The 12,500-nt window shown below is 37.0% G+C and overlaps 3 protein-coding genes across 3 annotated transcripts in view; 2 read left to right on the top strand and 1 right to left on the bottom strand.

The window, feature by feature from the left end:
• The first annotated feature begins 609 nt into the window (after positions 1-609).
• LOC119574181 (mediator of RNA polymerase II transcription subunit 15-like) lies at positions 610-8,087 on the top strand. Its single transcript, XM_037921278.1, has 4 exons — positions 610-668; positions 3,738-4,789; positions 4,898-5,847; positions 6,571-8,087. The coding sequence occupies exons 2-4, from the start codon at positions 3,766-3,768 to the stop codon at positions 6,871-6,873; spliced, it is 2,277 nt and encodes a 758-aa protein (XP_037777206.1). The 5' UTR covers positions 610-668; positions 3,738-3,765; the 3' UTR covers positions 6,874-8,087.
• Positions 6,817-12,500, top strand: part of LOC119574182 (protein O-linked-mannose beta-1,2-N-acetylglucosaminyltransferase 1-like) — a 21,409-nt gene continuing 15,725 nt past the window's right edge. The window contains exon 1 of the mRNA XM_037921280.1: positions 6,817-6,876. The gene's annotated coding sequence lies outside the window, so the exon portion shown is untranslated. The remainder of the gene's footprint in view (positions 6,877-12,500) is intronic.
• Positions 8,798-10,545, bottom strand: LOC119574183 (SAP30-binding protein-like; the record flags this gene model as incomplete). Its single annotated transcript, XM_037921281.1, is given in 2 exon segments — positions 8,798-9,898; positions 10,435-10,545. Coding segments are annotated over 2 exon segments (300 nt in total), but the record flags the coding sequence as incomplete, so codon positions are not given.

Below are 12,500 nucleotides of genomic sequence, written 5' to 3'. Positions count from 1 at the left end.
ATATATATATATATATATATATATATATATATATATATATATATATATATATATATATATATATATATATATATATACAGTGTTTGCATGTGAGTGTGTTGGGGGGGGTATGTGTACACACACACACACACACACACACACACACACACACACACACACACACACACACACACACACACACACACACACACACACACACACACACACACACACACACACACATATATATATATATATATATATATATATATATATATATATATCAAATATCATATATTTTTCTGCATACATATAGCTGAAAAACCCACACGTGCAGATCCCCACATGCATTTGCACTCATTTTCCCTTGTCTCCGCCCGACGCCAACCTCCCCGGATAAGACGCCAATAATTCAATAATTCACGGAATCTTCCAAGAAAATTATCCTTAACTCCCAGGAGATGTCACAAGGACATCAGCCAAGCGACAGACACATGTTAATAACCGAATCCCTTTAACCTGCTCCCGTATCCTATAAAAGACAGCATCGGATCGCCTATAAGGAGATCGAATCGTCCAAATTCTTTTGTTTTTATCCGTTACACCTGTCCGGCCCGACGGAGTTCGAAACTTATACCGTAAACACTAAATGGAAGTAGCTTCTTCCATCATTTTCTTATATTATTGAGGTGAGAAATTAAATATATTCGCGTTTCAGGGTTGCGCGTGGGGCGGGGTTCTTAAGAAAAGTACCGTAGTGACGTATTAATAGACTTAGAGGTTCAGATAAGGCCAAACTTCGACGGAGAATACGCATGTACGCACAAACCATGCCAGTGTTGCCGCAGGTTGGCTTTGCAAGAGTTCATGGTTGTTGATTAAAAACCCGAAATTCTCTTGATTTTGATGCTTTTTCTGACTTTCTCTCCCGCCAGAGCTTGGGCTGGTTGAATTTCTCGTTCGATTTGATTGCGCGTGGGTGGAGGAATGAGGTCCCAGGGGCGGAAAAGAGCAGAGCATTCGTTTTTTCCGGGAGATTTGGAGAGGACAAGCCGAGAACCCTTTTTTTTCCGGGGTATATTTTTTTCAATAAATGGATTTGAATACTAATTTATCAGCAAATTACTTACTTTCAGTGGGATCGAATTGATTTTAATGCATAATTTCTTTCAATTGATTGGAATTTGGTATTTAAGTTGTTTTTGCTTAGTAAGCCTTTGTTGGAAAAAGGGTAAAAAATGCCTCAGGAGATTATGGGTAATTTACGGTGTTTTTTATAATTATCCTTTGAAATGCACTATCTGGAGGAGGGTATTTTGAGAAAAGATGATTTTATCAAGTAGAAAACCTTCAAATGAGATATATGTTTTAGAGTTTGAGTTCCTAAAAATGAATGATTTGCATAGCAAATTAAAATTATTGGGTACACATTTAAGAGACACTAGCAGTGGCTTTACAAATGGGACCTATTTCTTCAAATTGTATTAGTTATGTTCTACCAAAATCTTTATGAAAATTCCTTTAGTGTTATAGAAGGCTTTCACATTCAAAGTGGTAGTAGGGCAGTGTCTCATGATCACTATACCTCATTGTTTCACTTTCTAGCAAAAACCAACAAGCTTCTACTGCATATAATTTAGAAAGATAGAGTGTGGACTAGTTCCTTACTTGATCATAGATTCATGAAGGAGGCGTCTAAGCTCTTATTATGACAGAATTCATGTGGTTCATGTTTATTCTTTCCCAGAGTACTGGCAGGTTCGAGGAAAGCTACAGATACATGGGTGTTTTATTAAGATATGCCAATTAGTGTGCTATGAGTATTATGATATCCTTTATTCTCTGTTCTTCTTTCACATGCCACCCCAAAGTGAACTCTTGGAACAAAGTTTGATGAATTGATAAAAGAAAAAGAAGGATTTTTAAAAATTTATATCAGCATTTATAATATTCTGGTAAAAGCAGTAGTGGATGACAAGTTCTAATCTCATCCTAAGCTTTCTGATTTGATTACTCTTTAAGGTTCTAGGGGCTGCTCCCCTCTTGAACACCCACTTGTCAATTTTCAATTTCACATCTTAGCAATGTTCTTAACTGTCCAAATAAACTTTACTGAACCGTATTCATGTTGACAAATGTATAAAAGGTATGAATGAGAATGAATATCTTCACAATATATCTCTTGTATTGTGAAGATATTCATACTCATTCATACCTTTTATACATAAACTTTACTCTTTGGGCACAGTTGGTATGATATCATGCATTGACTGTGGTGGACAGAGTCACAGAGGGCACCATATCATGGCATACCTTGCTCTGTTGGCTTATCAGAGTTAGTTCATCTCTCTTTGATATCAGCATCATTTGTTTGGTGTCAGTATTTGATACAGGCACAAGGTGAAGAGAAACCTTCACTTTTAAAAAAATTAGTTGTTAGAATACAGCTATAAGCTATTAGGTGCCTAATGTATGTGAAGTACTGAGGGAGCTGGCTACAAATTGTCATTACATGCCAACAACCCATATTACTGACTACTAGTCAATTTTTGATACTGCAGGTAATTGGTTAAAGTGGAAAAATAATATGTAATAATATGACTTTTTCAGTCAAGATTCATAATAGGTGGTATGATGTGGTTAGAATGAATCTAAATGTTTCCAAATGGGCAACCCCCCGCACCCCATTCAACAAGCTTGGGTGATCCATTCTAAACGAGGATTTTCAGTGAGGGAGAGGACACAAATTGTGTGAAATACATATGCTTTTTTGCCTAATGTAAGATTAAAATGTAAACTGTGTGATACTGTTGCAGTTTACTCAAATGCATGATCATGGTACCTGTGACTTATGATGTCAGTTTAAAAAGGTCACTAAATATTCTCTATGTAAATTCCAAGAGGATAGAGCATAGGCTGGTTCCTTGTTTGATAGACCTCCTAGGTGCATCACCAGTATAGGCCTATATACTATCTAGAACCAATACAGCAATCATACAAAAGTCAGCTCTCAGAAAATCAAACTTATGAAACCCCATACTTGAAGTAACACAAGACTGTATTTGTTTATGACTAGCCTGTTGATTGAAGGGTAGTTATCATTGGTTGTCCTAAATGTACAGGAAACCTTTTTTTCCAATTAGTGGCACTTTTTCCAAACAAATGCACATCATATTTGAGAGTGTATTAGGGAAGAATGAAGGGCAAGGGAGCTGCTGCAAATGTTGTAGTTCCATATAAGATAAATGTTTTCAATGTCTGGAGTACAAAATTGACATATATATTTCATTTGTCTATTGAGCATGGAAGTCACATTATCATAAAACTAGAACTATATCTAATTGGTATAACTTCCCCTGAAATGCTGTAGGTGATTCCAGCCATATTATTCTACAGCAGAATTTTTTGGAAGTTTGGTTACTTCCATGTTAAGTAGTTAGACTAAATATTCATTATTTTATTTTGGGTAGTTACTGGTATCTTTTCTAATAATTTAAATTTTTTTGTCTCATTTTTTCAAAATGTTCAGCACTCACATTACAACAGAACTGCGTGTATATATATATTGTGTGTGAAAGAATGACTTACTCTTATGGTGTAGTAATAAAAGATTTTCCAAAATAGTTTTGAGGAATTAACTCTTATGCCATAGCTGCTGGTAAAGGTACTGAATTAAGAATTTACAATAATATCTTTTGATTGCATTTGAATAGTGAAATTAATAAAATTTTCTATTTGCTCTTTCTCTGTCTTTTCAGAAGAAATGAGTTGGATTGACTATTGAAGATGTATACAGGAACAGAGACTAGTAAGGAGACTCAGCATATAAGTCCCCATATTGCTGCTCATAAATCATCTTTGGCTGCTACATCATCTGCTCCAACTATATCATCAGCAGCATTAGCAGGCTCAGGAGGGCCACATGACCAGGCATCACCACATTTATCTTCCCACAAGGGTGGGTTGAGTGCTCACATACCAACGTACAGAGTAGGGGTGCATTCATCCCAGCACTCAGTAGTTAAAGAGATTGACCATGATGGCCCCTTGTACTTGGCTCGCCACAGTCACCCAGCAAATATTACGACACACCTTTCAAAGAGTACACCGCAGGACCTGTCCTCTCATGCCTCTACAGTTTCAGAGAAAGCAGTCCCCCTGGAATTGACTCCACATACCTCTCATCACAAACCTCTGCCTCATGTCCATTCAGTTGTAACTCAGGGTGTAAGTCATTCACAAAGTGGACCTCTCATGACTGCCCACCAAACAGATCGGGGGTCAGCATATTTCCGTGTAGCAGATTCTGTTATAGGTGTCCAAGGGCCCTCTGCTATCTTGGTATCAACTGTTGGAGATGGTGGCCTGTCATCGCAACATCATACTTCTCAAGCTCCATCTCTGGTCCACACACAATCATCTGTGGTAAGGCAGAATGCTGCCACAAACCTGACCACCATGCCAGCTACAACAATGACAGCTGGAGTGTCTCTCACTACAGGGTCAAGTCCAGGAGTGGTTACGAGTCAGTCACAAGGGCAGATGATGCCAGCTGATGGGGTAACTACTTCAAATGTCTCCTCTGCATGTCTTACTTCACAGACAGATCCAAGAGACCTGAAAAAGGAGAAATCAGAACAGATAGAAGGGATGGGAATGGCAACAGGGCAAGAAGGAACGCAGCAAACGGCAGGGCCACAGCGTGACTTAGTACGGCAAGCTCTCCAGTCAGTTGTAACAAACCCCCAGCACAAAACCGGCAACGACCAAGAAGTGATTGAATATAATTATACTGCAGGTGATATTGCAGGTTGGTACTCAGTTCATAAAATATCAATAATATTTTTATATATGACTCTAATAATGCTGTAAACCTCTCTTTGCAGTTTATTCAATTCCTTTTCTTTTTTGTTGACAGAGCTACTGATGATGAACATACAAGTCAATGCATCACTTCAAGCAATGAAACAAGGGACTGCTCCTTCAGACAGTGGAAGCAGCCAAGTTGTAGTTCTACAGCCAGCAGCTGTTGATGAAACCACCAGCCTGCAACCTCAGCCCCAGACCACAAAGCGACGACGACCTAAGCTTTCAGAAGAGGCCCAGTCAGAAAGGAGAGTTAGAATTGCTATGAGAATGAGAGAAAAAAGAGCTGGGGAAACTGATGAAGCAAAAAAAGTACGTAGATTAAGGGAAGCTGAACGCATGAGACGGAAAAGAGCAACTGAAGATCAAGAGCATAAGATGAGAAGACGTTTGGAAGCAGCTGCGAGAGCAAGAAGTCGGCGAGCGAATATGACAACAGAAGAACGGGTTGTTGATAGACAAAAAGCTGCAGAGCGTATGAGATTGAGAAGAGCCACAGAAAGTGATGAGGCTAAAGCTGTGCGTCGCCTAAAAGCGGCAGAACGAATGAGGAAAAGGAGAGCAAATGAGACTCCTGAACAACGAATGGCACGTCGTCAGAACATTGCCCAACGTACAAAAGCTCGTCGTAAGAGGAAAGGGGATGATACATTAAATGGAGAAGATTCTGACACAGTTTCCCGCAATATAACTACTAGATTAGTTAAGAATGAAGGTTTGAACAACAGTCTGCCACACCAAGAAAATAGTGAACCTATTGCTAATGTTGCTGTGGGTCAGCCAACTCACATTTCCCAGGCTCAGCTTGTTCAGGCAGGCTCACATATAGTAGTGCCATCAAGTGTTGGAGTAGGAAGTAGTATTGCTCTGTTACATGTGGATCCAACTCTCCCTCATGTGCCTATAGGTCATGGAACTACGGGCATGCTTTCGACTGTGGACCTGACTCAGTTGACTCAGCCTCTCTCTTTGCACAAGTCCGTTACTTCAACTGAGGGACAAGTAAGTGTGATGGCTATTAGCTGTTGAGAGTATATGTTTTTCACTAGCAGTTTTCCAAGTGTCTGGATGGATAAATCAAAGAAATTAGATGGTATTGTGGTAGATGATGGGAAGTAAGATGGTATGTTCAGTTGTAACCTGTATTAGGTGTACTGGATAATGAGCATTAATAGTTTTAGGAGGTGTCACAGTATTCTTGTGATTGTTTTGTTGTGTGTTGCCTAAATGTACTATTTATTTCTAATGTAGGAAGAATATGACTGCTTTGGTATCCATATGTGGCGTGTGAAGAATGCATAGGGGATAGAGTTATAGGCATTATGTATAGAATCCTATTTTTGGGGAATGTAATACATTTGGAAAGCATTTTCTTAGTTCTGATATGGGACATAGTGTCATGATTACTCTTGTAGTTTATAAGCAGCTAATTGCTATTGCAGGCACCAGAAGTTGAAAGCAGTCAGTCAGCAGTGGGAAGAAGTATTATATAATTTAGGAAATACATCTACAAGGGAAGAAAGAATATACTTATATGTTTTTCCCTAGGTGTTTTAATTAATGATGGATGGATTTTGTTGCATTTATCAAAATCGGATGGGATTCTCTTAACTTGAACTACTTATGAAAATACTAGCCTAGATTTTAGGACCGGCATTGTAAAACCACATCTTGTGATTTTAAAAAAGCATGGAGTTTCTCACCAAGATTCATTCTTGATTTCAGGAGATATCAGAACCACTATCCTTACAGAAGCACATAGTGACTCAGGTGTCATCACCAGCTGCCACTCCAACACCTGTCTCAGCCCCCATGAGCATGAGTACCCCTGCACATCCCTTGGAACCAGTACCCCTCCACAAGACTGTCGGTCACCATCACCATCATCACTTGCCTCACCTCCTTCAGTATCACCAGCACACTAGTTCACACCCACAACAGCAGCAGCAACAGCAGCAGCAGCAACAGCAGCAGCAACACCCACATCAGCTGCAGCATCAACACCTTCAACAGAGACACCATCAGTGAAATGTGAGATAGTCTCATTTCTTAGCTGAGCTGTATACATGTGCTCTACAGTGACTGAAGGGCTCAAACAACAGTATTGAATAATTAATGACTGAAATTATCTGTTACATCAAGGACTTTGCATTATGTATTAATGTAGAATGAGAGTGCATTTCAGCTCTGTATGGCATGTATTCAGTATATTGAACTGGTTTCCTCATGCAGTTCTTATTTAATGAGTAAGACTGCTGTAAAAGACACTGTACTGGTCAAATTGTGCTTGTGGCTTGTGGTGGCCAATTTGCATTAGACTTAAATAATAATGATAATAATTCCAAGTCCAGTTATGCAACAATCACATTCTCATCTTTAAACACAGAGGGTAATGCACTTGCTAGTCTCACAGAAGTTTATTAGTGTTATTATATTGCATATGTTTTTTTGTTTTTGTTTTTTTAAGTGTCCAGTTCACTCTTAGTATGCATTATAAATGACAAGTAGAACCTAAAAAATATTGGAATATAGTTATATAGAAAGCATGAAATGGACCATGCTGTATGTTAGACATAAATTAATTAGTGAATTCATAAAAAAATATAATTTAAAAATATATTTATTAAGAATTCTTCCAGAATTTGTTGTTGAGGTATGAACAAAGTTCATTGTGGCAAATGTGGAGAAGCCATGCATAAAAGAGAATAACTTCACAAACTAAGAGACATAACTAATATATTATAATATTACTTCAAACCAACGTTGTCATTAGGATTCTAGGCATCACCATTAGAAATATCTATGCATCCAATACCTAAAACAATTTAGTAACCTTGACAGCACCATATATGTGACCCATTACCACAGAGATTCAAATGCTATGGTGGTGCACAGAAATGAAGCTGGGTATCTGCCAGCTCAGAAGCCAGTGGGAGTGATTTGAAAAGAATTGGGCATGCAATAAATAAGAAATACTGTTATCAAGATATCAGTATTGTTAATGGTGCAGGAAGCTAATGATAAATCCTGAACATTGGATGATATTTCCATAATTCTTAGTCTTGTTAGAATGTGTAATTTGGTTAAAGGTCTACATGACACCACATCAGTTATTTCTCTTACTTTGTGAAGTAATTATTTTTCACATAGGCTCTTCTGCATTAAAATACGTTTTTTAATGAAAGTAAAATAAGATTCAGGAGACTTCAGTTTTTTGAACTTTTAGCACCGAATTATCAGTTACCTTGATATTATATATATATATATATATATATATATATATATATATATATATATATATATATATATATATATATATATATATTTTTTTTTTTTTTTTTTTTTTTTTTTTTTTTTTAATATAGAAATTTTAGAAGATATTGGTTACAAATGTGAAACATATGCCATATGATATCACTGAAGTAAATGACACAAATTGTTCTTATTCTGCACTGATGATAACATTTGCATTACAACAAAACTCAGGCATGCTGCTGCCGTCTTGGGAAGAGATAGAAGTTAATTTACCTTTGTGTTTGTCTTGTTTCAGTCACATTGGATAATGTCGTATTTTAAAAGCTATTGATAGTTTTTTATGTTAAAGAATGGAATCTCTTTAAAAAATGGTTAAAACCAGAATCCAGCCAGATATTCCTACTGTTAGGAAAAGCTTTTCTGTTGTTTATAGGTAGCTATGAAGTGTTGACTTTTAAAAGTATACCTTTTATTGTTCAAAAATATCTTTTGTTATTATTATTTTTTTTATAGAGCTTATCTCTGTTAACAACAAAGAAAGATGTGCTTTCTTGTTCATATCTGTAGATATGTAAATAGTTTTATATTTTTGCATTATGTATAAATAATTTACTGGTAAGAGTAGTCACAAATAATACTATATCCATAGATACATTCATAGTAGATTTCTGTAAAAAGGAGTAGTGACAAATTTACAAGACATAATATGAATATTTTATTATCCTTGATTGTAGTATACATAATTTGTATTACAGCTTTTATCAATAAGAATAACCAGCACTTAAGTCTAGATTCTGGTAATCCTCACTAATATATCTAAAAATATTTCAAAAAATAAAATTCTATCACTGATACGTCTGCCCTACTTGCTTCATTCCACAGGAGATCATGAGGTGAGACATTTTAAATACCAGTTATATTTTTATACCTAATTTATTTGCACTTTCAGACAATGTGTTAAAACTGGGACACAAAAATTGGAAGGAATTTTGTAAATACTTATAAATGCAGCATCGGGGGTTTTGTTGGGGGTATGGGAAGTGTAATCATTAATGAATAGTATTAACAGTATGGATGTGGAAGGTAGTCGAAAGTATCTTTTTATCTCTTCAACATGGAATAGAACAGAGTATCCACTCTCAGAATGAGAAGGCCAAAAATTGGGATAAAAGAGAGAAAGTGAGAGAAATATGGGATGCTGAACCTTTGGGAGATGAAGTAACTGTAATATAACAAAAGATCTAGAAGCATTCATGTCAGTATAACTGCTATCATCTACTTTATGTGAATCAATAAGAGGGATCTCAATAGGATCATATTACAAAATGAAACTACAATCAATATTGTTAATTCCATTACAGCAGTTAATGAATACAAATGGTCAAAAATGTCTTGCAAATATTATGTCAGCAAAGCCTGTTTGCTACTTTCTGAAAACTTGGTATAATACATAGCAACATTTTTTAAAAAAATTATAAAAAAATACATAGAATGTTAAAATAAATGTCTTAACAAAATCATGAGAGCCTGGAATATAAATATATTTCCTCTTTCAATCCAGTAGATATTTTAAAAGAAAAGAAAAGAAGAAAAAAAAAGTTTTCTACAGCTATTTGGTCTTTTTTAAGCCTCCAAAAGCATCTATTGTAGCTTTTGTTCCCGATGGCACTGAAGTGAGAGTTGGAGGAGCAACCATAGGTTTGAGGATATTAGTAGAAGGTCCTCCTTGGTCAAAACGCGATTTTCTTTTCTTGGCTTCCTCCTCTTGGGGTTTCTTGGTACCTGAGATTATGTCCACCTGTAGGTAAAATATGCTGATGAGTTGGTTGAATAAAACTAAAACAATTGCTTGGACTAAATGAAGGATGTGCTTCTTTAGAATAGTAATACTACTTAGTTTAATGTATAATATCATGAACCGGATCTACTTATTATAAATGCATTATGTAAAAAAAACATGATACATTACTTATGAACATGACAAAAACCCAAGCTCTCTCATGTTTCTATCTGAAGTTGCTACTGTCTTTGCAATAATACATCATTTGATGAAAATTAACATCACTAGCCAACAAACTCTATAAATTTATTCATGTCCTACTTCAAATAAATTAGCTTTGTTATCTTACAAATATACAGTGGTACAAGTCTTTGTTAAAGTTTTAACAAGGCAAAGGGCATTATACTAACCCTATGTCTAAGAAAACACTTGAATAGTTACTTTACTTATTACCGAAGACCCAGGAAATACTGGACATTTATTTTTTATGTCACCATGTCTTTCTTATACATGTTTCTCTTATTCTACAATAAAAAAAAAGATTTCCTACTCACCTTTGTCTTGTCCTTTCGCTCCTTTTCTCTTCTGTCCATTTCTTCTTTCTGTACACGTGCTATTTCATCATAATAGGACTCCTTCCCCCAACAATGCGGATCAAACATATCCTGAAAAGTAATACCGAGAAATACACAAATAATTCTACTTTACATTTATATAGTTAGCTATATAAGAACCGTGCAAGTGGAATGCAAATATTCCAAAAATGTATATATATTTTTTTACATGATTGCTGTAACAAACAAAAAAGGATTGCAATATCTTTAGCAGTTCTGTAATACACTGTGATAAAGGGGCCCCGAGCTGAATAATGTCACCATGTTTTTTTAGCAAATGACCATGCATTGTCAGATACATGAAATGGCTAGATAAGGAATTATTTGTATAATATAATCAATGTTGTTATAATTAGTAGAGGTAAAAAGAAAATTCCACTTTTATTATTCTGACATCTGCCAGAATACTCTTGGGAAAAAGTCAATATCAGGCTAAATTGGAAGTGGTGTTATCAATACCACAAATACCTTGCATACATCATAAATGCAAAAACTTAATGTCTTACAGCTTAATTTCATCTTAATCCCATGTCTTGTTACAGTGGGAAGGGTATAAGAGGACTGGAGCCCAATGTTGAGGATCACCCCTACTTTGGGCCTCAGTCCTTAACTCAACCAATTTTGCATGGTCCTTTCTTCTCCCATTTTCCTTTTCCCGTTCATCAATCCCTCCTTCCTGTACACTTCCTAAGGTGTAAGAACTGAGCTGGGAGTATGAAAGGCTGGCTTTGTGTCAGTCCTGAATGGCCTTGAGAAGCCAAGGGCATGGTATTCCCTTGATTACTTGCCTAGCCCTTGCCCCAGAGGGGTAGATCACTTCTCTTCCTACATATTTTAGGCAAACTATGGCCAATAATAAAGATTATGTATTCTTATTAGGGGCATTAGGCTTGTCCCTTCATCAACTAGTCAACTGAATTTGACCTCTGGTTTCCTGACCCTTGCCTCTCCTCATGGCTCCCACCACTGCTCAATGCTTGCTGTCAACATGATCCACCCAGGCCGTTACTCGACCTTAAGAATACATCCTCTACTCCACCTCCTCCTCCAGCAGTCTTCTTCTTATTCTGCCCCCTCATTCCTTACTACTATTCTTCATCCTCACATTGTCCTTGTCTCTTCAAACTTCTGAATACTCTTTTAAGCCCAGCCAAGTGGGATCAATACTCTCCTTTTCCAATACTACTTCAAAAGCAAGTAGGCAAAGTTCCTTCCACAGCTATTCTAATAGTTCATGCTTTGTAATAGTTACATCTGAGTCCCAAGCTCATGCATTTCTACCCAGACTGATCTCACTGACAATCCTATTCCTGCTTAGCCTCACTCCTCCCTTAATACCAGAAATATCTCCCCAGCTGATTGCCCTGTTTACAACAAGGATTGGTCAGACTGAAAATGACCTACTTGCCTGCCTTGTTGACTATGATGCAGGAGCAGTACAATGCAACACCATTCCTCCCAGAGGCTGCTTTAACAATTAGATGATGGTATTAGAAATCTCTTGGCATCATAAACTCCGGTGATTTATTGCAACAGTCTTGCCATTTGGAGCAGGAGTCCACTACATGTAGTGGAACTTCCTAGTGCTCTAGTGCGTTGTCACGCCTATAGCTGTACCCGTCAGATCAAGTGGTTTGTAATGAAGGCTATACACATTGCCTGGGAGTAACAGGTTAAGTTCTACACCTATATTGCCGAGTATATCTTTCGTAGACATGACCTCCCCCCCACAGCCCGATGCCCTCTATGTGTTCAACTTGGTCATGACCATTCAAATTGCTCTGCATGCAGTTGCGCCAATTATAGTGGCTGCCATAATGTATTTTATTTGAGCTGCCCTGCCTACAAGTTTGAGTTTGAGGTAGCAGTTCCCAGACCAAACTATGCCTCACTCTACATGAGGTCAAATGGGAAGCACGCCAACGTTTTTTCGCTACCTTTTCCAACAATGTCCTTTGCTCCATTGCTCTCCCTTCTTCTCAAGATGTCTGTCGTACTTATCACTC

This window comes from Penaeus monodon, chromosome 6 (genome assembly GCF_015228065.2).
Source record: "Penaeus monodon isolate SGIC_2016 chromosome 6, NSTDA_Pmon_1, whole genome shotgun sequence".
Taxonomy (NCBI): domain Eukaryota; kingdom Metazoa; phylum Arthropoda; class Malacostraca; order Decapoda; family Penaeidae; genus Penaeus; species Penaeus monodon.
Note: the sequence above shows the minus strand (reverse complement) of the source record. Positions and strands in the feature narration are given on the sequence as shown.